This window comes from Rhinoderma darwinii, chromosome 2 (genome assembly GCF_050947455.1).
Source record: "Rhinoderma darwinii isolate aRhiDar2 chromosome 2, aRhiDar2.hap1, whole genome shotgun sequence".
Lineage (NCBI taxonomy): Eukaryota > Metazoa > Chordata > Amphibia > Anura > Rhinodermatidae > Rhinoderma > Rhinoderma darwinii.
This window is the reverse complement of record NC_134688.1, coordinates 366,001,643-366,029,626: the sequence shown is the minus strand read 5'-3', so window position 1 is coordinate 366,029,626 and position 27,984 is coordinate 366,001,643. Positions and strand designations below refer to the sequence as shown.

The following is a 27,984-nucleotide window of genomic DNA, read 5'->3' as shown; positions in this document are numbered from 1 at the left end:
AGTTTTTAGAAATATCCCACATGTGGCGCTAGTTTTATAATGGACTGAAACACAGGCCTCAGAAGCAAAGGAGCACCTGGTGGATTTTGGGGCCTCCTTTTTTTAGAATATATTTTAGGCACCATGTCAGGTTTGAATAGGTCTTGTGGTACCAAAACAGTAAAGACCCCCAAAAAGTGACCCCATTTTGGAAACTATACCCCTCAAGGAATTTATCTATGGGTATAGTTAGCATTTTGAACCCACAGTTTTTTTGCTAAATTTATTTGAATTAGTATGTGAAGATGAAAATCTACTTTTTTTGTGAAAAAAACGTAGAAATTTTAAATTTTTTCAAGGAATAAAGTAGAAAAAACACCCCAACATTTGTAAAACAATTTCTTCCGATTATAGCAATACCCCATATGTGGTAATAAACTGCTGTTTGGACCCACAGCAGGCCTCAGAAGAGAAGGAGCACCATTTGGATTTTGGATTTCTGATTTTGCTGGAATAGTTTTCAGTGCCGTGTCGCGTTTGCAATGCACTGGAGGGATGAAAACCATGGAAACCCCCCAATAGTGACCCCATTTTGGAAGCTACACCCCTCAAGGAATTTTTCTAGGGGTAAAGTTAGCATTTTGACCCTACAGTTGTTTTGCTGAATTCATTGGAATTAGTCTGTAAAGGTAAAAATCGACTTTTTTTCTGAAAAAGGGTAGCCATTTTAAATTTTTACAAGGAATAAAGGAGAAAAAGCACCCCAAAATTTGTAAAACAATTTCTCCTGATTACGTAAATACCCCATATGTGGTAATAAACTGCTGTTTGGACCCACACCGGGGCTTAGAAGGGAAGGAGCGCTATTTGGCTTTTGGAGCTCAAATTTAGCTGGAATAATTTTTGGGTGTCATGTCGAATTTGCAAAGCCCCCGAGAGATCGAAACAGTGGAAGCCCCTCAAAAGTAACCCCATTTGGGAAACTACACCACTTATGGAATTTATCTAGGGGTATAGTGAGCATTTAGGCTCCACACGTCTTTTGCAGAATTTATTAGAATTAGGCCGTGAAAATTAATATCAACATTATTTCCACTAAAATGTTGCATTTTTTCAATTTCACAAAGGATAAAGGAGAAAATGCACCCCAACATTTGTAAAGCAATTTCTCCCGATTACGGCAATACCCCACATGTGGTCATAAATGCTTTTTCATTAGAAAGTAATTAACCCTTTACGAATTGATTCATGTTTTGCTTCCGCTCCCCGCTTTCCGAGAGCCACAACTTTTTTATTTTTCCATCAATAGAGTGGTGTGAGGGCATATTTTTTGCAGGACGAGCTGTAGTTTTTATTGGCACCATTTTTTGGTACATAAGACTTTTTGAGCACTTTTTATTACATTTTTTGGTAGAGCCAGGGTGACCAAAAAACTGAGATTTTGCCGTTTAAAATTCTTTATTTTTCACAGCGTTCACCGTGTGATTTAAATAATGGTATATTCTAATAGCTTGGACTTTTACGGACGCAGCGATACCAATTTTGTGTATTTTTTTTATTTTTTTACATTACTTTAGAGAAAAAATGTGAAAAGGGTTTCTTTTTGGACTTTAAATATTTATTTAATTTTTTTCCACTGATAATAACTATTTACTTTTGTTTTTACATATTTTATTAGTCCCCCTAGGAGACTTGAACCAGCGATTGTTAGATCACTGGTAGAATACACTGCAATACTAATGTATTGCAGAATATTGTGATTATTACAGGCTCCTGTAACAGCGTGATCGCTGTTTCTGTCCGTTAGTCCCGGGTATCAGCTGTAATACACAGCTGACACCCGCAGCGTATGGCGCGGGCTCAGCGCGTGAGATGCTAAATATATCACCCCCCACACCACGACATGCTATTAAGTCATGGTGCGCGAAGGGTTTAATGCGAAGCAGATGGTGCAGAGTGAAAATTACAATTTTCCACTGATGTGTCATTTTAGTGCACTATATGTTGTGCCCAGTTTGTGCCACAAATACCACATAAAATATTAACAGGGTTCTCCCGGGTATGGCGATGCCATATCGGTGGACGTAAACGGCTGTTTGGGCACGCTGTAGGTCTCAGAAGGGAGGGACGCCATTTGGCTTTTGGAGCGCAGATTTTGCTTGGTAGTAGCTCTGGCATTTTGCTGGTATTTCAGTTTATAATGTGGGGGTATATGTAATCTGTGTGGAGTACATCAGGGTATAATAAGAGGGTATAATAATGCGGTAAATAAATAATAATCCACAGATATGTGGCCAGTGTCGCACTTATAAATGGCACCCGATCCTATCCGCTTTTGGAACACTCTGTACATTTTGCATCGCCATAATCTGGGAGCCGGAACTTTTTTTATTTTTTCACCACCGGAGTGGTGTGAGGGCTTATTTGTTGCGGGACAATCTGTAATTTTCATTGGTACCATTTTGGGGTACATGCGATTTTGTTGATCACTTTTTATTCAATTTTTCGGCAAGCGTTCACCCTGGGCTATAAATGACTATTATACTTTATTCTGCGGGTCGGTACGATTACGGCGATACCATATGTATGTAGTTTTTTTATGTTTTGCAGCGTTTGCGCAATAAAATAATAACGCGCGTCCCACGGAGGTGCCTCTGTGTGGCATGCGTGATTTTCACGCACCCATTGACTTCAATGGGTGCGTGATGCGCGAAAAACGCCGAAATATAGAACCTGTCGTGAGTTTTACGCAGCAGACTCACGCTGCGCAAAAATCACGGACAGTCTGCACTGCCCCATAGACTTGCATAGGTCCGTGTGACCCACGTGAAATTCACGCGGGTTGCACGGACGCAAATCACGTTCGTGTAAATCCGCCCTTAGTTTATGTTAGTGGATTTTGAGTATTTATGTTTATTATTGATCGTTATTGAGATGGTTTTTATATATTGACCCTGATAGGGTCAGTGAATCAATTTTGGGGAATTCTATGTTTTATATGATGTTTTGTTTATGGAATTTTTTACTTTCTGTAAATCAATAATAAACGGCTGCTGTGGCTATTAAAATCCAACCTCTGTTTTCATGTGTGTTTTTTCTTTCACAAGCAGGGTTAGAGATGGGGTTGAGGTAAGAACTACATCACACGACTCTACTTATCCAAGTCAAGAGATACTTGTGAGGGAGTTGCTTGGCATGGCACATGATAAGTTTCACTTTCATTTCTTCAGTCTTTTTCCTTTTCCCCTTTTGCTTGCCACACCTGCTTTGTGAGTGTGTATAAATGATGAGTCTTTTTTACTTTCCAGTTATACGTGTTCAACCACTAGAGAATAATTGTCACCTACACCTTGCATGATCGGAACTCCCAGGAGAAAATGGCTCCTAAACGCAACATGAGAGGGCTGATCAGTGCTGGAGAGAAGTTTCTACAACATCTAAAAGAAACAGAAAGACTGAATGTCAACAGGAAAGAGGAACTGAGAAGTATCTATAATGACTTCAAAAGACAGTAAGACCATTTATTAATAATATTGTTGCTGTTGTTTTTGTCTTGTAAGTCTTCCATTTTAACCCCTTAATACCGAAGGTATTTTAAACCTTAATGACCAAGCAATTTTTTTTAAGTTTTTCCATCGTCACATTCAGACCTTTTTTTTTTTTTCTTTTTCCATCGACATAGCTGTATAAGGACTTGTTTTTTGCGGGACAAGTTGTATTTTTTATTTGCACCATTTTGGGGTACTTATAATTTATTGATTAACTTTTATTAACTTTTTTGATGGGGTAATAGGAAAAAAACCTGAGATTTCGCCACTTTTTTGCGTCTTAAATTTACGCCGTTTACCACTTGGTATAAATAACAGAATAACTTTATTCAGTGGGTCATTCCGACTTATATAGGTTTCTTTTATTTGTACACAGTAAAAACAAGTATTTGTTCTTGTGTCGCCATATTTTAAGAGCCATAACTTTTTCTGCTGACATGGTTGTATGAGGGCTTTTTTTTTTTTGCGAGACGACTTGTCGTTTTTATTTGTACCATTTTGGAGTACATGCGACTTTTTGATCACTTTTTATAAAAAAAAATTTGAAGGCCGGATGAACAGAAGACAGCAGTTCTGGCATTGTATTTTAATATATCTTTTACGGCGTTCACCGTGTGGGTTAAATAAAGCAATCATTTTATAGTCGGGGTCGTTACGGATTCGGCGATACCAATTATGCGTAACTTTTAACTTTTTTTTCATAATAAAGAGTTTTGTAAGGGGAAAAAGTGGGTTTTTAATTTTTTTTACTTGGGTCCTTTATTTCTTTATTACAAACTTATTAAACTTTTTTTTTTACTTTTTTTTAATCTCACTAGGAGACTGTACTGTGTGATCTTTTGATCGCTTTTATAATATACTGCAATACTTCTGTATTGCAGTGTATTATGCCTGTCATTGTAAAACGGACAGGCATCTGTTAGTCCATGCCTCTGGCATGGCCTAACAGGCATTTACTAACGGCAGACCTGGGGGTCTTTATTAGGCTCCCATGCTGCCATAGAAACCATCCGCACACGGTGATTGCATCGCTGGATGCCGGTGGGGTGAGGGAGTGAGCCCCCTCCCTTTAAAACCACTCAGATGTCGACTACGCTATTGATTCCATCAAAACGACGGAGACAAACGGAAACTATTGGCACCGGATCTGTCACCATTGAAACCTATGGTTTCCGTTTGTATCAGTCAGGGCTCCCTTCCGACGGAAAGCTCAGTCATAACGAAGCCCTGACGCAGATGTGAACGAAGCCTTAGAAGTCACTTTTATATGCTTTTTTATGATGGTAAAGTAATCGATAATGATTAATAATGTGGCACCCTTCAGGTCACATAAATACCAGATTAAAATAATTTTACTGTGTATATATGCGTTCTTCCTAGACCTAATCTGGGAGACCTTGGCTATGCAGCGTTATTTACATGCATATGTTCATATAGGCTGGCATATAGATGCTGTAAATGCATAGATATCTATGTATTTAGTGTTCTGCTAGTTTTACACTTCTAATAAGAAATGTTAAATACTTTTGTGTCAAAAAAGACAAAAGTATAGAAGGTATGATACCTTTATTGGCTAACCATAAAAGTTCTATATGCGGCTTTCAGAGCACAGAGGCTCCTTCTTCAGGCAGTTTACAAATGAATGACTTAGAAAAAAGCACAACATTTAGATGTTACACAAAGACAATTAGTACATGAGGTGATACATCATTAAGATAAGCCGGGGCAATAAAACGGAGGTTATAGGGGTGATGACTTAGGAGTTAAGGCATCTGGAGTCAGTCTGATGGGGGACTTGACAGTGTGTCCATGTAGTGGCTCATAAATCCTGGTGTTAGATTGAGGCCTTGTGTCAATGACTGGAATTTTATCATCATCTTGAATTCCCAAATTTTTCTTTCTAATAAAAAACTTGAGAACGCCTTTAAATATCTTACAATAAAGAAGATATCATTTTTAATATATTTTGTATAATTTATATTTAATAAGTACAATTAAACTTTGAATACTTTTTGTTTTGTTTAATTTTCCATGCTTATTAGAATTCTACTTTTATTATTGCTTTTCATATTTAATTTTTGCTATGTCGTTTTGGGATCTGATCTGGTCTGACGTTCTATATGCTGCCTGACTTTTTGGCATAGAAAATCTTGCATACGCTTAATCATTTTGTGCACGTTTCTAACCACTAAACTGAGAAATGTCAGACATGAAGAAAAAAATGCAAAAAAGCGTATATGTCATACATATGCCCCAAAATCCTCCAAATAAAGGAATCCATTGATACTTTATGTACATGATTTTGTAATGTCTACTGAAACATATTACAGTGCCGTGTTATGTTCATAAAGTGGACACATTTAAAGATTATAGGGGAAATAGACAAAGCAAAGTGCGAGAATTCTGGCTCAAATTGCACCAAAAAAATTGCTGTGCATTTTGTGCGCCAAATATTTTTTTAAACTCATTTTATTGAAAATACATAGTACATAGGTATGATAAACATAACATTTTGGGTGACATGCAAGAAACCCATTTTTTTCAATGTAACTTATACATACAAACAACAACATCAATCTCCGTTACACAATGAGAGTGAGATTTGGTACATCCTTTTCCGGTATGTTACATAGTATAACCCGTACATTTATAGGAAACAAAGAGCAAGACAAATATATACATCCATATTATAAAGAGCTGTACAATCTAGGACTGATCTCGCCCCACGCCCAGAAGAAGCACCCACCCCAGTTAGGACCCGCTGCCATGTCCCTGCGACTTAACTAAACCCCCAGGCTGTTTAGGGAGAACCTGAGGTCGCCTACATTAAACGATGCAAGAGGCGATGAGCACTACCTACCCCACACCTCCAGAAATTTATACGGACATCCCCGATGTTTGTATACTAGATTAGCGTAAGGTATTACTGAGTTGAGCCGTGTTTTCCATTGTGGAACCGTTGGGTGAAGATCTCCCATCCAACAAAGTGCAATAGCCTTCCTGGCCATGAACAGGGCCTCCCGTAAAAATATACCTTCATAGTGTGTCCAGGAGTCCGATGGGAGCAGACCCAACAAACACAACCCAGGCTCACAGGGGACTCGTTTATCTGTTACTGATGAGAGGAAGTCCGTGACCCCTCTCCAGAAATTAGCAATTACCAGACAGTGCCACATCATATGGTCAAAGTCTGCCCGATCATGCCGGCATCTTTTACATCTAGCCGAGGAAGCTCTGCCCATATGCAATAGCCTGGTAGGAGTTATATAACATCTATGAATGATATAAAGCTGCGTCATTTTATTATTAGCCGCTGTTGAATCCGCAAGGTGTGAGGACATTGCATCGAGCCAATCCCCGTCAGTCAAATTAGGAATCAGCCCCTTCCATCTGAGTTCCACCGCACATTCGGCGTGCGCTAACCTTTGAGACAGCAGGAATGTGTAGACTACTGATATCAGGCCCCGTGGGCCTTGTGTTCGAAGTATCCCTATAAGGGGTAGGGAAGATATCAAGGTCTGAGCGTGTCTGAATTGGGCCCTGAGAACATGGTGCAGTTGTACACATCTAAATGTATCCCTCTCTGGCACCTGGAACGTATCTTGTATCTCCCTTGCTGATAAAGCGTGTCCATCTTCAGTACTCAAATGTTTAATTTGCGTCACCTCTAAACCCTCCCAGAATGCATGATCCTGAAATCCCAAAAAGTGAGGTAGCCCATGGTTGGACCACAGCGGCATTTCCGCTACCGTATCGTTAAATTTCAACAGTGATTTTGCATGAGCCCACACCTGCTTCGCTAGTTTAATCAACAGTAACATATGCCTAGGACTAAAATCATGGGGTTCTAAAACGGGCCATAAATTAGGGACTCTGAGGAAATGTGCTAGATGATGTTCGGCATTGGGCAATGGGTCCTCCAACAGCCACAGCCTAATATATCTAAGTTGACCTGCCAAATAGTATAAAAACACATCCGGTAGGGCCGCACCAGCCCTCTGTTTAGGCCTCTGCAGAGTGTCTAGTTTGAGCTTATGTCTATTCTTACCCCAGATAAATGGAGTAAATATAGAGTTGACCAGATTGAAGAACTTTTTAGGAACCAGTGTGTCCGCATGTTCCAAAACATATAACAATTTAGGTAGCACTACCATTTTAATTTAGGTTAATTCTACCCGCCACTGATAAGGGGAGTGATTTCCAGACTGAAAATTTATCTTTGAAATATGAAAGTAGGGGATACACATTTATATCGTATGAGTGTGAATTATCCCTAGATATCCAAACACCCAGGTATTTAAAACTATGCACCACCTGTAGACCCTGAAAATGTGAGCCCCACCCACAATTGTTAGAATGGAGAGGCATGAGATAGGACTTACTCCAGTCAACATGTAGGCCCGAAAAACTGCTAAACACCTCCATCAATCTCATAGCCCTAGGTAGTGAGGCATTCGGGTTGGCCAGGAACAGCAGCATATCCTCAGCGTAAAGTCCTATGCGGTCTTCTCGCCGTCCGACCCGAATGCCCTGAAAGGCCGTATCACTTCGAATCCCTATAGCCAGGGGCTCTATGGCAAGTGCGAACAACAGGGGGGACAATGGGCACCCCTGTCTCGTACCTCTATGAAGAAGTAAGGAGGGCCACAAAATCCCATTAACCACTACCGAGGCTCGAGGCTCTTTATATATGATTGTAATCCATTTAATAAAGGTAGTCCCGAACCCAAATCTCCTGAGCACCTCACATAGGTATGTCCACTCTACAGAGTCAAATGCCTTGGCTGCATCCAAGGATGCCAGCGTCCAATCCTGCTGCTCCCACCACCCCATCTGAGTCACCACCTGAGCTCTACGAATACTATCCGATGTAGATTTCCCTGGTATAAATCCGGTTTGATCTGAGTGTATGACATCTTTGATGACCCGAGCTAGTCTATTGGCCAGTAATTTAGTCAGTATCTTATAGTCTATGTTAAGCAGTGATATGGGGCGGTAAGAACCACATTCCTCTGGGCTCTTGCCTGGTTTTAGAATAACTACTATGGTAGCGTCCTTCATAGAATCCGCTAGGTCACCCGCCAATATGCACGCCTCGAATAGAGAAAAGAGTTGGGCCGACATAACATCAATATATTGAATATATACTTCCAAAGGAATCCCATCTGGGCCCGAGGCCTTACCCTTAGTCATATCCAGTATACACTCAGAAATCTCCTCCACTGTAAAGGGGGACTCGAGTAACTCACAACCCTCTTCCGACAACTGCGGATACTGCATGCCATCCAAATATTTCACCAAATCTTCCATTGAGTGCCCAGCCCTAGACGTATATAAGTCCTTATAGAAGTCTGCAAATTGAGCCACTATCTCCTGGGAGGTATGAACCAGAACGTTCTGAGCATTTCGAATGTTCAACACTGGAGGAGACATGGTATTCTGTCTCACCACATGAGCCAAGATTTTGCTGGATTGGTTACCTAATTCAAAAAAGGATTGGCCAGTGAAGAAGACTCTATGGGCCGCCTTCTCCTGCAGTACCAGAAGATAATCCCTCCCCACTGAGAGCCAAGCCTCCCTGTTTTGTGGGAGGGATCACCCACAAACGCGGCCTCCAATTCTCCAACCCTTCCCGCCAAATCAGTTTCCCTTTGAGCCGAGGAGCGCTTCACAAATGATATTGATGATTTCAGGCAGCCTCTCAAATACGCTTTCAGCTTATCCCATCGTAGCAACCCATTCTGCTCCTGCCTATGTGCTTCAAGAAAGACATCAAGCTGAACTGGGATCCTATCATTTGGTTTGATTAATTGGAGCCAAAACGGGTGAATTTCAATGGCCCCCCTCCTGCCCACCTCCGGTAGCAGCAAATGAAGGAGTATCAGACTGTGATCAGAAATTGCTCTGGGGAGATGTTCAATGCTTTCCATAGAATTATAGACAGAGGACGTGCCAAAAATATAATCTATACGGGACAATGCATCAAATTGTGGTGTGTGACATGTGAATTCGCGCAGTCCCATATGACTAACTCTCCATAAGTCTATCCAACCTATCTCCTCCATTAGTGAGGCCAACGGGGAGGCACCTTGTCTCGCGTCTCCCTCTCCCCTCAACAGGAACCGATCCATAGCCTGATCCATTATAAGGTTCAGGTCTCCTAGGAGGAGCACTCTGGCTTCTTGATATGCAGAAACAAAGGAAACCGCTTCCCTAATTAGCGCCAGAGACCCTGGCGGTGGGTTATATATTCCCATTACGACATAAGGTGCAGAATTAATGTTGGCGTGCACGAATACGTATCTCCCCTCAGGATCAATTCTGGTATGCAACACTTCCCACCTAAGAGTTCTATGTATTAATAGAGATACCCCTCTAGAGGCAGAAGTTCTAACAGAGTGTCTACTCCACTGAATCCAGGGCTTTCATAAAAACTGTACTGTGTCTGCTGTCAAATGCGTCTCCTGAAGACAAATTATATGTGGGTTCACTTTCTTAAGCACAGAAAAAATCATATTCCGTTTCCTTGGAGTCCCTATGCCCCTCACATTCCAGGACAAGAACTTAGGTGACGCCATACTTAGAAAACTCTCTATATATCGATATCAGCCCTTCCCTCTCTCTCCTCCCACTCCCTCTAGGTAGTACCAGTCCCTGATATGCAGCTCTCAAAATGTAAGGTACTCGTCGTCTGACATACTGTATAACAGAGATCAAAAACATGAACCACATAAAAACCCAGTTTGCCATCAGGAGCTCAACAGGAGCTATATAATATATATGAAAGGGGTAGCTTCCACTGCTAAGGAATATACACAGTAGATTCACAAATCAGCCCGCGTACTCCAGCAGATTCCCCCCTATAATGTGCTTTACTGTGCCACAGAATTAGAGGAACAACAACACGTTGGTCAGAATCCCCCTAATAAAACTTCGGTAACCTATTACAGTCACATATCTTTACAAGAGTAATATATAATCTGGAACCATTCTGAACTCCAGATACCGCTTATAAGTATATGTCAACGCCAGGAAGATAAAGCATTATGAAAGGAAACCTTAAAGAGGCTCTGTCACCAGATTTTGCAACCCCTATCTGCTATTGCAGCAGATAGGCGCTGCAATGTAGATTACAGTAACGTTTTTATTTTTAAAAAACGAGCATTTTTGGCCAAGTTATGACCATTTTCGTATTTATGCAAATGAGGCTTGCAAAAGTCCAAGTGGGTGTGTTGAAAAGTAAAAGTACAACTGGGCATGTATTATGTGCGTACATCGGGGCGTGTTTACTACTTTTACTAGCTGGACGTTGTGTATAGAAGTATCATCCACTTCTCTTCACAACGCCCAGCTTCTGGCAGTGCAGACACACAGCCGTGTTCTCAAGAGATCACGCTGTGACGTCACTCACAGGTCCTGCATCGTGTCAGACGAGCGAGGACACATCGCCACCAGAGGCTACAGATGATTCTGCAGCAGCATCGGCGTTTGCAGGTAAGTCGACGTAGCTACTTACCTACAAATGCTGATGCTGCTGCAGAATCAACTGTAGCCTCTGGTGCCGACACGATGCAGGACCTGTGAGTGACGTCACAGATCTGCACTGCCAGAAGCTGGGCGTTCTGAAGAGAAGTGGATGATACTTCTCATCAGAATGCCCAGAGAGTAAAAGTAGTAAACACGCCCCGATGTACGCACATAATACACGCCCAGTTGTACTTTTACTTTTCAACACGCCCAGTTGTACTTTTGCAAGCCTCATTTGCATAAATACGAAAATGGTCATAACTTGGCCAAAAATGCTCGGTTTTTAAAAATAAAAACGTTACTGTAATCTACATTGCAGCGCCGATCTGCTGCAATAGCAGATAGGGGTTGCAAAATCTGGTGACAGAGCCTCTTTAAGCCTTGTCTCCCCCATATATAACATCCCCCCACATGTAAAACAGCAAATGTCCGTTCAGGATACATATTCACCATTCCTGTGCTTAAGTCCCCAAGAAAATCTTCATCTTCTAGGCGACCTCTTATTCCTCAGCAACCATTCATCCGCCTCCTCAGGGTTGGAGAAAAATACCGCTCGATCTCCATCGACGACTCTCAGGCGGGCCAGATACGCCATAGAATATGGAATTTGTCGGTCTCGCAGCTTTCTTTTAACCATCACAAACGATGTGCGTTGGCGTCGTAGCTCCGGAGAGAAATCGGGGAAAATCGACACTGTGACGTTATCCACTTTAATCGCCCCCTTGCGTCTGGCAGCCTGCAGGACCAGATCCCGGTCCTTACAATTTAACAATCTCGCCAGGAATTGTCGAGGGTTCGCTCCTGGGGGTGGCGGCCTCGCCGGAACCCTATGCGCTCGTTCCACCGCAAAAGCCTGCGAAAACTCGGTATCTGGAAACAGATCTCTCAGCCATTTCTCTGTAAACTCATCCGGGCGAGCTCCTTCTGCTCGTTCTGGTAGGCCTTTGATGCGAAGGTTGTTCCTCCTCAGCCTGTTCTCCAAATCATCCGCTTTCTGGCGCCATAAATCCACCTTGCCAGAAAGGTCCCGAAGTGTGCGGGGTATATTAGCCGTGCGGTCCTCCAGATCCAACAACCTGGTTTCAGCATGTGCGACTCGGTCTCTCAGGTTGTGCAAATCCTGCCTCAGGAGACCCACATCCACCTTAAAGAGGCTCTGTCACCAGATTTTGCAACCCCTATCTGCTATTGCAGCAGATAGGCGCTGCAATGTAGATTACAGTAACGTTTTTATTTTTAAAAAACGAGCATTTTTGGCCAAGTTATGACCATTTTTGTAGTTATGCAAATGAGGCTTGCAAAAGTCCAAGTGGGTGTGTTTAAAAGTAAAAGTCCAAGTGGGCGTGTATTATGTGCGTACATCGGGGCGTTTTTAATACTTTTACTAGCTGGGCGCTCTGAAGAGAAGTATCATCCTCTTCTCTTCAGAACGCCCAGCTTCTGACAGTGCAGATCTGTGACGTCACTCACAGGTCCTGCATCGTGACGGCCACATCGGCACCAGAGGCTACAGTTGATTCTGCAGCAGCATCAGCGTTTGCAGGTAAGTCGATCTTACCTGCACACCCACTTGGACTTTTGCAAGCCTCATTTGCATAACTACAAAAATGGTCATAACTTGGCCAAAAATGCTCGTTTTTTAAAAATAAAAACGTTACTGTAATCTACATTGCAGCGCCTATCTGCTGCAATAGCAGATAGGGGTTGCAAAATCTGGTGACAGAGCCTCTTTAACCTCCTCTATTTTTGTAGTGACCGAGGTCTTGGTCTCTAATATCGCCGTCAGCAGCGTCTCCGATACTTGCTGCAATGTCAGTCCAGGCTGTGCTGTTACCTCAGCCGCAGGGGGTGACTCCGTCTGCCCTCCATGAACTTTTGCCGGCCCCTCCGCTCCATGCTGTGAGGACTCGCCGCGGGCGCCATCTTGGACCGCACCCCTTGCAAACTCCTTCAACTTCTCCGCGGCTCCTGTCGCTTTTGATGGTCCCATTTTTCTCCTCGTGGGTCTCTTACCCTTCCTCCGCAAGTGGTAAGGAATGGTGGCCACAGTAATTTCGCCGCAGGATGAATAATAGGGGTCTCTAGTCAGAGCCGAAGTTCCGTGCGACCGCTCACATCAGTGCCTGGCCACGCCCCCCTTGTGCGCCAAATTTATTTTGTGTTTTAGACATTTTTACACATCACTCAAAACTGAGTGGAAACAGGGTCGTGGCTAAAAGGAGTTGAAAAATGCGCCAGATTGTGGCGCAAAATATAGGTGTAAAATACCAGGAAAGGAGACAATTTTTCCCTTCATACTTTTCTCACATTTTTTTTTTTGGATCCACTCCTGTGTTTGGCTCAATAAAATAAAACTGCCACAAAAACTGCATGTGTGATTCCAACCTTAGGCAGTGTTAATAAATCTCCGCCAATTCGTCATTTTATATTATTATTGGTATTATTATCATTATTATTGTTGTTGTTGTTGTAGTTATTAGTAATATTATTAGAATTTTATGGGTATTATTAGTATTATGATCATTATAATTTTTATTGCAATACCAAAGTAAGCTGTCTCTCCTTTCGAGCTAGCCTGTTTATGCTCAGAGTGATACTTCCACAATTTATCAATTATTCTTGGTGAAGGAGTGACTAAGTACTTCTCACGACTTGTTCAATCCTGTTTACTTGAAAAGAAAAAGAATTGGAAGTCGTAGGTTTAGGGAGTACAGAAATTGCATTCGCATCTGGGCCCTGATGCTTGAGGGGGGCTTAAATGGCTCCCTACAATGGAAGAAGACAGTAATCTGTCTCTTCTTGGTTGAATGGTCTCGATATAAATTTTGGAGGCTGTCAGGGAAACTTAATGTGGCAGTCAAAGAGTATGTGGGCCTTGACAATGATTGGGCACACGCAAAACAATGTCCTGCTCTGCTGATTAAATTAAGAATATATCTAATGAATGTTGAGCGCCATGGATTTTTTCTTTCTTTTTTGCGCAGTCAAAGAGGAATTTTCTTTGCGGAGTGTGGCGGCGAAACCCGCATGAAAACGGTCCATAAACAGCATCCTATCAATGTCAATCGGAAAGCGGCCCGTTGTTCACACGCTGCAGAAGTGAAAACCCAAAAAAGAAGTGACATCACTTTTTGATGCATTTGCTGTGCAAAAATAGCGTCAGGCAGCCACATGCGGATTATCTCTATTGAATGGGGCTAATCTGCATGCAAATCCGCAGGACATGAAACTGCAAATCCTGGGAAGAAATCCAAGGGAGAGCTTTGGACTCCACATTAACACATCACAAAAAGATATGTTAGCTCAGATAGTAGTATAAGATGGGGGAGGGTATTTAATTGTTTTAATGCGATTATTGCGCAAAATCTGACTGTTGGATGTTTTACAATTGCAATATGACATACACATGAATTTTTTTTGGGTGTTTTGCGGTCTTGTAAAGTTGTTTATGGCACATAAGAGATCTGCAACCCATTAATAGAAACCTGGACCAGGCCACAGTTCAAGGCAGAGATCGATCAGAGATTTCTTATTTTTACTTATGGCGTTGTCGGCTAGAACGACAAACTTCACAGACCAACGATGAACATAAAGTCGTCTAAAAAATGGCTGAAATCAGTAAGGTATGGCCAGATTGGATATACAGCTCTTGCATACGACCGAGATCGGGCCATGAAAGACGGTTCGTGTGTCGGACGGATTTCATGCCCGATTTCTGCCTCTCCATGGAACGGCTGTTCGGTATTGAACAAAATGATACAGTACAGAACAGCAGTTCTGTGGGAAGGCAGAGACTCCTAGCATCATAAATATCTATGACGCCAGGAGTCCCGTCCACCTGTACCGTGGTCAGGCCAGGAAATGTGGCCGACACATGGACTGTTTTTCACGGCCCAATCTTGGTTGTGTGCAAGGGCTGTTATAGGGTCCATTCTCTTTGAGCTGGACACCTGTTCTAAAGGCTTGTTCACTCAGAGGAAAATTAAACTTCATCGCAATTTGCGTGAATTCCGCTTGTAAAATGTTTTCAATTGGAAACTGTCCCCGTTTTCAGCACACAGAAATGAACCGCGTCACTGAATAAAAAAGAAGTGACGTGTCACTTCTTGTGGAGGTTTCCATGGCAAAAACTGCGTGGGGTAGACACACTCAGATTAGCCCCATGTTATTCGTTTTCGTTACTTTCCTGTTGCAGGTTTTCCCCATTCAATTCAATGGGGATGCAAAACCAGTCACAAATAGCCAAATGCTGCGACTTTTGCTGCGGAATCACAGCAAAAGTCAAAACACAGAAAAAAACAACTATGCTTACCAAGAACTCCCTGCCTCTTCCTCCAGTCCGGCCCCCTGGGATGACGTTTAATTCTACGGGCTGCAGCATTATCCTGGGAGGCCAGACCGGATGGCAAAGGAGGGACGTGTCACCATAACAACGGCCGGGGTAAGTAGGAGCGTTTTTGTGATGTTTTTTTCCACAGCAGAAACTCCGCCCCAAAAACTGCACCACAAGGTGGTGCGGTTTTTCGGATGGAATGTGCTGCGTGTTCCAGGTTGAATACGCTGCATAGTTTTACACAGCGTATCCGACCCGTGGGAACCCGGCCTTAGGGGTTAAATTTTCTGGTGTTGTTACACAATAAAAAATGGAACAGTCCAGGGTGTGAATACTTGTTATAGGCACTGTATTGGCTATATCTTTGTGCCTATGGTCCACGTTTACTATATGCATTGCTGATAAATGGTTAACCCCTTAACATACCACATACATGTACGTGGCAGCCGTTAAATGAAAGCATGGAGAGGGCTCACGGGCTGAGCATGCTCCATACTCAGCGGGTGTCAGCAATGTAATACAGCCCACACCTCACTGCAATGGGCGGAATCAAAGATCACTTTGATTCTGCCCGTTTAACACCTTAAATGCCGCAGCATTTCTCTGGCAGGGAAGGAAACCGCAAGTATAGCGATATATTGCAGTACATTAGTATTGCAGTATATCATGCGAGCAGTCCAATGATCGCTGGTTCAAGTCCCCTAGGGGGACTAATAAATAAAGTTAAAAAAAAAAAGTTTACTTTTTTTTAATGTTCCAAAAAAAATACATGCTAAAAGTTCAAAAAAATATATTTTTTACCATTGTTTCCCTAAAGCAATGTTAAAAAAATAAAATTTAGCATAACTGGTATCGCTGCATCTATAAAAGTCTGAATATAGCTGTATAGCTGCGTATAGCCGAATATATCCGCTGTGTAAATGCTGTAAAAATGGCAACAACATTAATCTGTTGCAGAATTTCTGCTCTCCATTGAAGTCTGTCGGCCAAACACGCCGCATCTCCGCACAGAACATGCAGCATAAATTCACATGCTGCGGAATTGAAAAACGCACCGCAGAACGCTTTCCGCACGACTTTTGTGTGTTTTTTTCCGCAGCGTGGGCATGAGATTTTCTAAATCTCATTAACTTTGCTGCTACTGTAAATGCTGCAGAATTTCCACACAGAATTACGTTGCGGAAATTACGCAGCATTTACGCTACGTGGGAACCCGGCCTTAAAACTGATTTTCAGTCCCCAAAATAGTTGCAACAAAATCTGTCGCATGTGAATCTACCCTTGTTCACACAGTGCAAATTTTGCATGCATTTTTAATCCAAACACCAGATTTGGATCCAGGAGAGCAGACCTATAAGGCCTTCCTTTATATATTTCTGTAGTTTAAGTACCGTTCCCGGTTTTGGCTTTAAAAATACATGCAAAATCTGCATCGAATCTGCACTGTGTGAACAAGGCTTAAGGCCCCATGCACACAACCGTATTTTTCATCCATCCGTAAATACTATCCGTAAATATGGATCCATAGTCATCCGTAAATCCCCTGCATATACGGAAGGGTGTCCACAAATACGGTCCGTTGTGCATCCGTAATGCATCCGTGTTTACAGACCCACAAAAAATACAGGGAGGAATCTAGGGTAATCTCCTGGCGACGTATAGCAATGCTTCCGTAATTATGGATAGCTATGGATGAACATCCGTAGCCGTCCGTAATTACGGAAGCGCCCATAGACTTCTATGGGGAGTCCGTTCTGTAATTACGGACAAAAAAAGGACATGTTCTATAATTTATACGGCACAGACACCCATCCGTAAAAATATGGAAAGGTGTCCGTATAAATGAATGGGTCCGTATCTACGGTCCGTAATTACGGATGAAAAGTACGCCATTGGGCCTTAGGGTATGTGCACACGATAAGTGGCTTTTAAGTCTGAAAAGACAGACTGTTTTCAGGAGAAAACAGCTGCGTAGTTTCAGACGTAAAAGCTCCTCTCATTATGCGAGGCGTCTGTGACGCTCGTAAATCTTGAGCTGCTCTTCATTGACTTCAATGAAGAATGACTCAAATTAAGTTTCAAAGAAGTGTCCTGCACTTCTTTGCCGAGGCAGTCATTTTACGCGTCGTCGTTTGACAGCTGTCAAACGACGACGCATAAATGACAGGTCGTCTGCACAGTACGTCGGCAAACCCATGAATGGGCAGATGTTTGCCGACGTATTGTAGCCGTATTTTCAGACGTAAAACGAGGCATAATACACCTCGTTTATGTCTGAAAATAGGTCGTGTGAACCCAGCCTAAGGGTGTATTCTCACACTTCGGCAGCCACATGCGGTGGCCAATGGCCGAATAATATTTTGATGGTATTGCCGGCAAAATCGTGCAGCCATTGGCCCCCGCATGTAGGCTAGTTTCATCCGCATGCGACCGCCGCAGCATGAGAATGCAACCTTGTTCACAAAGTGCAGATTTTGCATGCATTTTTTAAGCCAAAACCAGAACTGGAACCAGGAAAGCAGACCTATAAGGCCTTTCATTATATATTTCTTGTGTTTAGGTTCTGTTCCTGGTTTTGGCTTAAACAATACATGCAAAATCATGTGAACAAGGCCTTCTGCAGATGAATGGAACTGATTTTCATTCACATAAAATTTCAGCAACTATATCTGCCGCATGTGACTGCACCCTTAGGCCCCCTGCACACGGCTGGAGACGCAATCATGGATGGCCACAAAATGTCACCCGTATTTGCGGGACGTGCTCCCATTATAAGGTATAGCAGCATGGTTAAAATTCAAAAAATAGGACATGTCCTATTTTTTTGCGGATCCTTTCTACGGCCAGGACACCTTCCAGTAAATATACGGGAAGGTGTCCATGCGCCATAGAAATTAATGTATCTGTATTTTGATCTGCAATTACGGATCAAAATTATGGTCATGTGCATGCAGCCTTAGGCCTTATTCACACGAACGTGTTATACGTCCGTGATACGCGCGTGATTTTCACAAGCGTCGCACAGACCTATCTTAGTGAATGAGGCCGTTCAGACTGTCAGTGATTTTCATGCAGCGTATGTGCGCTGCGTGAAACTCACGACATGACCTATATTTGGCCGTGTTTCGCGCAGCACGCACCCATTGAAGTCAATGGGTGTGTGCAAGTCGCGCACGGAAGCACTTCCGGCTTCCGCGCGTGATGCGTGCTACAGTAGTAAAATAAATAAATGAATGAAAACAGAAAAGCACCTTGTGCTTTTTTGTTTGTAAACATAAAAACAGTGTCATAATGATGTCGGCTGCGTGAAAATCACGCAGCCACGCACCATATGCTGATGCCACACGGACCTGGTGGGCACGCAAAACGCAGCGTTTTTTGCGCGCGAAAATTGGAAACGTCTGTGTGAATAAGGTCTTAGGCTACCCCGAGACCTTTTTGTAGTGAGATTTTCCAATTTTAACTATAAAGTGACAGCTGCAGTTCAAAGAAGTGCACTGACTTGCATGCAACTGAATGTATTCCTCAGGACTGCAGCTGTAGCATGATAGTTACAATTGGAAAATCTCACTACAAATAGTCTAGGTGTAGCCCCGGCGTTAGATAGGAAGCTGAAAGACAACACCAGTCCACGTCCATAGTGGAGCAGGCTTTTTGTGTGCACAGACACAATGTATTGCTCTGCAGGTTCACAGAGGCGGTGGAGCCCAATCTGCACATCAGATGGAAAAGGGTAAGTGATTGATAAATATGAGATTTTATAAAAGTCATAAACTGTAACTATTTGACCAGGACCACACGCACAGTTTTGATGCCGTTTTAGCTCAGGTTTTTTTTAACCAAACACAGGAGTGCACACAAAGGAAAGGAGATGTGTTCGGGCCTGTTCACGTAAGCATTCATTTCCGCTGAGAAGTTTCGTCTAGGGTTTCTGCCGGGTTAACCCCTCAGTGGAAAGTCAAACGGAAACCTCCTCCGTTTCCCTCACCATTGAACTCAATGTTGATGGAAACCTAGCTAATGGTTTCCGTCTCATCGTTGTGACCGGGTTCTGCTGTTCTTGACTGAATCAATAGCGCAGTTGACTGTATTTATGGTCCATTCATATATAGTGGTTAAGGTGCGTTTAGAAAAACCTAATTCTAAAACCTCCAATTTTTTTTAATTCGATTGAGGGGAGACTACAATCGCATTAAAAGCTGCAACAAATCAGTGGAACTGAATGCGTGTTTCAAATGTTGTCAAACCCACCTCAAGTGCAACATGTGAATGGACCCTTAGGCCCCATGCACACGACCGTATTTTCATCGATCCAGAAATACAGCCACATAAAAAGAAAAACGGTCACGAAAAAGTGCGGGTCACTACTTGGGACATTTTTCGAAAAACGTCTGTAACAAAAAACTGCGACAATTGCGAGTGGCTTAAAAAACGTCTGAAAATCGGGAGCTGTTTTCCCTTGAAAACAGCTCCGTATTTTCAGACGTTTCTTGCGGAGCGTGTGAACGTACCCTAAGGCTTTTTACTGTCCACAAATACGGACCCCACGAATGTGGACAAGAATAGGACACGTTCTATATTTTGCGGATCATTTCTACGGCCCGGACTATATAGAAAATTGTCAGTGGCAATAGAAATGAATGGGTGTGCAATTTAATTTTCAATGAAAACTACGGATGTGTGCATCAGCGAGAATAACTCTTCATGTTGCACTATTTTTGCCATCAAGCGGCAAACTCAGACAAAACTCCCGATGGGGTCTTTGAACAGTTTTGTGTGAACAGAGCCTTTCACCTAGCGAACATCCGACTGATGCAGTTAAATGCTGCAATATTCCTAGTTGTAAATGGGGGCCTTACTGGATGATCTCTTTGCTGCCTGAATTAAAAAGTGGAATGCCACATATCCCCTTGCCTTCACACATTTTTTTATGGGCGTATAAAATAAAAATAAAAAAAGCCATAAAAACAGATAGTTGCAGTATTTGGTAAAATAAGTCGGTGGTTGGAAAAGCGTGCAAAAACTCTACACTTGGTGTAAAAGCCACAAATAGAGATTCGCATTATCATAATCAAGAGAGGTGGTGGGTGTCTGGAGTTGGCTCAGGGCTCCCCTCTATCCCACTGTGGCCCCCACTCACGGCATTGGGTGCCCATTGGTTGTCATGGCAGCCAGGGGCCTAACAAAGGCTCTCCAGGTTTGCCACTGTACCACTCCTATTGAGCCATGCCGCAGGGGCTCGATAGAACACTAAAAGGGCAATAAGCTGCAATACAGAAGGCCTAAGGAAAGAAGATCGTTTTAATACAATTTTTAAGAATATATAAAAACAAAAGTTAAAAGTAAGAAACTCCTTTTTTTATTTAAAGGCAATAAAATTATTATTATTTGAATTGTGCGTCTGTAACGTTTCGAAGTATTAAAATATAACCTTGTTTGTCCTGCACAGTAAACACCATAAAAAACCTTCATGAAAATGCCATAAGTGCTGTTTGTACCCCAAAATGGTGCTAATAAATACTACAGCTTACCAAGCAAAAAAAAGAGTGGTGCAAAGGCTTATCAACAGAAAAAGAAATTTCTGGGTCTCAGAATATAGCGGCAGCTTTTTTTTTTTTTTTTTTTTAACAATTTTTTTTTTGTCTTGTAAAATAAATATATATATATATATATATATATATATATATATATATAATAGTATCGTTGTAATTGTACTGACCCGCAGTATGCAGGTAACTTGTAATTTTTACCTTCTGATGAAGGTCGTAAAATAATGGTAAAACAATGGTGGAATTGGTCCTCATGCTGATAGCAACACCGTGACGATCAGGGCTCCTGCCAGAGCTGTACTATTTTGTCGCTGATCGTCAGGGGGTTAAATCGATAGTTAGGTTATAGAATTATCAATCTATTATCTTTCTCAATGACCTAGCTCATGGTCCTAATTCAGAAGGTAAATGTGGAAGAATGTGGTTTGGGATTGCTTTTTAAAAAGTCAGTTGCAATAGTAGAATAGCTGTTAAACCTAATAATGAAAGTTGGTTATTAATGAGAGATAGGGGTGTGTGTAATTTTGATGTAATTTTTTTTTCTATTTCCATATTAGGCATGGCGATCTACCAAGTTTTTCATCCGCTCTCTATGGCCTTAAAGTGGCAGGAAAAGCAGTCCTAAAAAAAGACATCGTTCAACTGAGCCAGGTGTGTGTTCTGTCCCACAGATCCATTCTCTTATTCTGTGTTCACATGTTCAGGCCATATTATGGTTTGTGCCATGGTACAGGGCCAAAAACGATGCGGTTTTACAAAACTGATGCGTTATGACGGCAACATGTAGACGCGACCTTCTAAAGTTTTGTGCTTTATAAGGGTAAAGCCACACGGTGTGTCCGCGTTGCGTTTGTTGCGTTTTTAAACTGCAGCAAGTCATTTTTCAATAGAAGTCAATGGTGAAATTTTGGTTATGGACAGACTGCAGCTATTATATTACAATGTGTGTTTTGTGCAGTAACTGCATCTTCATAATGTCCGACCGCATGCAGTTAATGACCGACCGCGCTGCCAATGTTGTTGCTGAACTGCTTGTATTTTTGCATTGTAATGAACTATATACAGGCAGCACCTAACAAACTTCAACACTGGTGAAAACTATGTACATCAATTATTTCCTTTAAAAAACGCAACAGAACTGCAGCATTAGGCTTTATTCACACGAACGTATAATACGTCCGTGCTACGCGCGTGGAAATCACGCGCGTCGCACGGACCTATGTTAATGAATGGGGCCATTCAGACTGTCATGTATGTATGTGCGCTGCGTGAAACTCATGACATGTACTATATTTGGGCGTGTTTCGCGCAGCACGCACCCATTGAAGTCAATGGGTGTGTGCAAATCGCGATCGGCACACGGAAGCGCTTCCGGGTGCCGCACATGATGCGCGCTCCAGTAGTAAAAGAAATGAATGAAAACAGAAAAGCACCACGTGCTTTTCTGTTTACAAACCTAAAACCAGAGTGTCATCATGATGCCGACTGCATGAAAATCACGCAGCAGTGCAACAGATGCTGATGACACACGGACCTTTTGCGAGCGCAAAACGCAGCGTATTTTTGCGTGCGCAAAATGGATACGTCCGTGGGAATAAGGCCTTACAAAGACAAAAAACTCATGGAGATGACCCCGTGCAGTTTTCAAATGCAACAAAACCGCGTCAACGACGCACCCTGTGGCCTTACCCTTATAGCTCAAGGGAATGACTAAAATATATAAAAGTAAAATGTTAGTTTGTAAGTATTTTTAGAACTGCAATATAGGAATAGAGTTTTTGTTTTTTTTCTTAAATATCTTTATTTTGTTCTACAGCAGTACAAAAAGGAAAGAAGTACATAGTATATGCAATGCTATAGAGACCCTTGGGGGGAGAGGAGGTCGGAGGGTGGGGGAGGGAAATGAAGGAAGAAAAAAAAAAAAAAAACATAATAAATAAAAATATGCCTTTTATCTCCATCTTACTTGTTACTCTGAGAACTTACCCTAGCCTATAACCAGGTTCGTTCCCATTTAGCTATGTTGTTGGCATTGCCATACCATACCTTTTCATATTTCTTAATTTTATCAACCAAGCCCAGCCAGTTTTGCAGTGCTGGGTGAGAGCTAGACTCCCACAGTCTAGCAATCAGAAGACGGGCCAAGAAGAGCAATTTCCCCAATAAAGCTCTTTTGTCCTTTGACATCTGCAAATCGCTTAAATTGCCCAAAATCAGGTACTCAACCTCTAATGGGACAACCAGTCCATAAGAAACGCTGATCTCCGAGCAGATCTCCCTCCAAAATTGGGCTATTCAAGGGCAAACCCAAATTAAATGCAAAAAGGCCGCCTGAGGGTGTTGGCAACGTAGGCAGAAAGAGTTTGCCTTCAAATTCATTGACTGAAGGGAAATAGGCGTATAATACAATCTATGCGTATATTGAATTGAACCATCCTATGGGCGGCACTGAGAGAGACCGTGCTAATACTCCTATAACAATGATCCCAGTGAGATTCATCCTTTGGTCCTAAATCTCTTTCCCATTTGGCTTGTGCTGTAAAGTGAATTTGCTTTCCGAATGTGCTCATAATAGAGCGGTAAATATGTGAAAGTGATTTTTTCCTTTGTGAAACTACTAATAAATAATCAATTACCCTGTGAGATTCCAATTGAATCCGTGCTACATCAATTAGCTTACATGCGTGCTGAATCTGGTAATATCTAAATAAATACTTCTCTTTAATACGATACCATTCTTTCAAGTTATCAAAAGTGACTATTTGTTCATCCATAATAATCTGTGAGATTAAAAAAATCCCTCTATTTTTCCAGAAATTTATATCTGGAATTGTCCCAAATTCTCTAAAATTATAATTATCCCAAATTGGAGTAAACTTGAGAATTCCTTTAAAACCTAACATCTCTCTCAGTGCTCGCCATGAACGGGACAACATCAGACTCAGGGGCCATTTATTCAGTGGTTCCATCTCCAGTAGGCCTTTCTCCAATAACTCAAAAATATTTCCAGCTTTCTTTCCCACTGAATCAAGCAACCTCCTGAGGGCCGGGTCCTTCTCCCATTGAATCAGAAGCCTCAATCCGGCGGCCACAAGGTACCCCGGAAGTAAGGGAAGGATAGTCCTCCTTCAGACGTATTCTTGCACAAATAAACCTGTTTCATCCTAACACGTTTTCTTCCCCAAATCAATTCATTTAGTAAAGATTCCAGTACATTTATTGTTGTCTATCCACACTGGTGTTTCGGTCAGTACATATAAGACCTGTGGGAGCACCACCATTAGTTAGAGACCCTTTCACCTCCCCATACATGTGCAGCATGTAATGGGGAGGGCTGAACAAACCCTGGGGCACTTAACATTTTTTTACCTCCATCCATTATTTAGATATCGGTGCCGTTATATTTGGCACCTGATATTTAAATAACCCCCTGTACAGTCAATGGGGCGTGTACTGGCAAGGGGGCGTGTTACTATGGCTGTGACACTGTCCAATCCGATATTGACAGTGCCACAGCAAGAGCAAGGAGAGTGTGTGATTGCAGTCTTTTCACCTGAACTGGCAAGGGTGTGTGTCACTGCTACGGACAGTGTAAGAGCTGGGGAGCGTTTACACTGTCCGTAGCAGAGACTTGCCCCCTTGCCAGTTCAGGTGAAAAGACTGATCTTCAAAGCTGAAGAGAGAGAGCGTGCACTTTCTCTGCTTGCTCTTGCTGTGGCTCTGTCCATATCTGATTGGACAGTGTCACAGCCATAGTAACATGCCCCCTTGCCAGTACACGCCCCATTGACTGTTCAGGGGGTTATTTAAATATCGGGCGCCAAATATAATGGCACCGATATCTAAATAACGGAGGGAGGTAGAAAAAAATGAAAAGTGCCCCAGGGTTTGTTCAACCCTGCCCATTACATGCTGCACTCCGCTGCACATGTATGGGAAGGTGAAAGGGTCTTTAAAGTTTTTTTACATTTTTTTTTTTTTTTCCTCAGTCAGAATATTACCTTATTTAACTCAAAACGATGAACGGCATTAAAAAAAAAATAATTCCAGAATCGCTGTTTTTTGGTTAGCGCTGAATTTTTTTTTTAATAAAGTATGTACCAAAAAATTTTACCAATAAAAACCCGCAAAAAAACAAGCCCTCACACTGCTCAATCAACGAAGTGATTGCTTTCAGAATATGGCCACAAACTATTTTAAGTTCTAAAACTATGATAGTTTCTTCTTTGTAAGGCTTTATTCACACGAACGTGGCGTTTTTGCGGACGCAAAAACGCGGCGTTTTGTGTGCGCAAAAGCCACTTAACAGCTCCGTGGGGCAGCAGCATATGATGCGCGGCTGCGTGCTTTTCGCGCAGCCGCCATCATTGACACTCCATTTGGATGTTTGTAAACAGAAAAGCACGTGGTGCTTTTCTGTTTTCATTCATCCTTTTGACAGCTGTTGCGCGAATCACGCTGTTCGCACGGAAGTGCTTCCGTGCGACATGCGTGGTTTTCACGCACCCATTGACTTCAATGGGTGCGTGATGCGCGAACAACGCCCAAAGAACGGACATGTTGTGACTTTTTTTCAGCGGACTCACGCTGAGTAAAAATCACGGACATGTCAGCACGGCCCCATAGACTAATATAGGTCCGTGCAACGCGCGTGCAAATCACGCGCGTTGCACGGACGTAATTCACGTTCGTCTGAATAAAGCCTTAAAGTAGTAAAACATTTAAAAATAACTCAATTTGGTATTGCTGTAATCGTATTGACCAGCAGAATAAAGTTGTTGTCCTTTTTTGTTTTATTTTAGTTTTTTTCACCGCACAGTGAAACACTTAAAAACGACCCCCCCCCAAAAAAAAAAATGGGTTTTTCAATTCCACTCCACAAAGATGTATATTTTTTTTCAGCTTCCCAGTACATTCTATTGGCACCATTTAAAAGTACCATATAAACTACAACTCCTCCTGCAACAATAACCAGTCGCACCTCTTTATTGATGGAAAAATAAAAAAAGTTATGGCTCTTGGAAGGCAGGGAGTAAAAAACAAAAATGGCTTGGATTTCAAGGGGTTAATTTATGTCAGTGTATTTTTATTTTTTTTCATTTCACTTGGTATTCTTCCCGTTTTAGCCCCCATTGTGATCTGAGATGTCAGTCTCCTCCAATGTGTCTCCCCTTCAACCCATACACCGCCCTCAGGCATGACGTGCATTGTAACCTGGCCTCCCTAACCTAATAAATAGCCTAACTCCTGCCAATTAAATTCTAGTGAGAATTCCCCAGTAGCTGATTTGTATCCTCTCTCCCACATCTGTACATTTCACCCAGACAGCAATTTCCTCCTCTAAGGTTCAGTTTACACAGCGGATTTTGCGTGGCGGGCCGTCGGCAGAAAGCTTCCTCCTCCCATTGACTTCAATGGGAGACTCGGGTGAAATCCACCCGAAGATCGAGCAGGACGCTTCTTTTTCCTGCTAGCTGAAAAAAATCAGCTAGCGGGAAAAAGAAGCGTCCGACACCCATTGAAATAAATGGGAGGTGGAATTTTGAATTTGTTTGCTTTTTTTTTTAAACCCCAAACCAGAATTGGATCCAGGAGAGCAGACCAATAATGCCTTCGTTTGTGCTTCTGTTCAGGTTCCGTTCCTGATTTTGGCTTAAATACATGCAAATTCTGCACTGTGGAAACAAGGCCTAATACCTCATGCACACGACCGTTGTGCCACTCGGGCCGTTTTTGACGGCCCGATCGGGTGGAGGAGAGAGGTGTTGCACAACCTCTTTAGGTCTCCTGCACATGTAGCATAATTGTTGTGAGTTTCCAAAAATCCGGACAAAAATTATGCAGCGTATTACAGTAGCAGCAAAGTGGATTAGATTTTAAACATTTCATACGTACACCGTTGAAAATTTCTGTTAAGAAATTGACCTGCGGTGCAGGTTTTTACATTACATTTTTTTTTTTTTTTTAAGTTCAATGAGGAAGTGGAATTCTGTAACAAATAGCAAGTCTTGAGATTGTTGCTGCGAATACGTCACACTTAAAAATAAAGTCTATCCTCACCGCTCTTGGCGTTTCCACAGCGACACTTTATGCCTACCCTTTCTGGTCTCGGTGCTGCTGGACGCCTGGGAAGACGTTTCATCCCATGTAACCATTAGGCTGGGTTCACACTACCTATTTTCAGGCGTAAACGAGGCGTTTTACGCCTCGAATTACGCCCTAAAACACGGCGCCAATACGTCGGCAAACATCTGCCCATTCATTTCAATGGGTTTGCCGATGTACTGTGCCGACGACCTGTAATTTTACGCGTCGCTGTCAAAAGACGGCGCGTAAAATAACAGTCTCGTCAAAGAAGTGCAGGACATTTCTTGGAACGTAATTGGAGCCGTTTTTCATTGAATCCAATGAAGAACAGCTCCTAAATTACGGCCATAATAGACGCCTCGCAAAATGCGAGTACGAACAATTACGTCTGAAATTCAGGAGCTGTTTTCTCCTGAAAACAGCTCCGTAATTTCAGCCGTAATTGACTTTATCGTGTGTACATACCCTAAGGCTGGGTTCACATGACCTCTTTTCAGACGTAATGGAGGCGTTTTACGCCTCAAATTACGCCTGAAAAAACGCCCCTAATACGCCTACAAACATATGCCCATTGCTTTCAATGGGAATTACGATGTTCTGTTCCCACGAGCCTTTATTTTATGCTTCGCTGTCAATAAACGGAGCGTAAAAAGACGCTCCGTAAAAAGTAGCATGTCACTTCTTGAGGCGTTTTTTGGAGCTGATTTTCCATTGAACACTATGAAAAATGCTTCAAAAAACACCTCAAAAAATGTCTGAAAAGAAGCTCCAAATTTCATTCTCCGCTTCAAAAACGCCTGAAAATCAGAGGCTGTTTTCTCTGAAATCAGCTCCGTATCTTTCAGAGGATTTTTGTTAAGCGTGTGAACATACCCTTGCAGTTAACCACGTGCTGCAACTTTCAGATGGGAAAAAAGCCCCAGGAGGCTACCAACACCTTGGGAGGAGTGACATGTCGCTA

The 27,984-nt window shown here is 42.3% G+C and overlaps 1 protein-coding gene across 1 annotated transcript in view; it reads left to right on the top strand.

Moving 5' to 3' along the window:
- The first annotated feature begins 3,208 nt into the window (after positions 1-3,208).
- Positions 3,209-27,984, top strand: part of MOV10 (Mov10 RNA helicase) — a 63,162-nt gene continuing 38,386 nt past the window's right edge. Inside the window, exons 1-2 of the mRNA XM_075853859.1 lie at positions 3,209-3,490; positions 21,494-21,587. Coding sequence (XP_075709974.1) covers positions 3,357-3,490; positions 21,494-21,587 — 228 coding nt within the window. The 5' untranslated portion in view covers positions 3,209-3,356. The remainder of the gene's footprint in view (positions 3,491-21,493; positions 21,588-27,984) is intronic.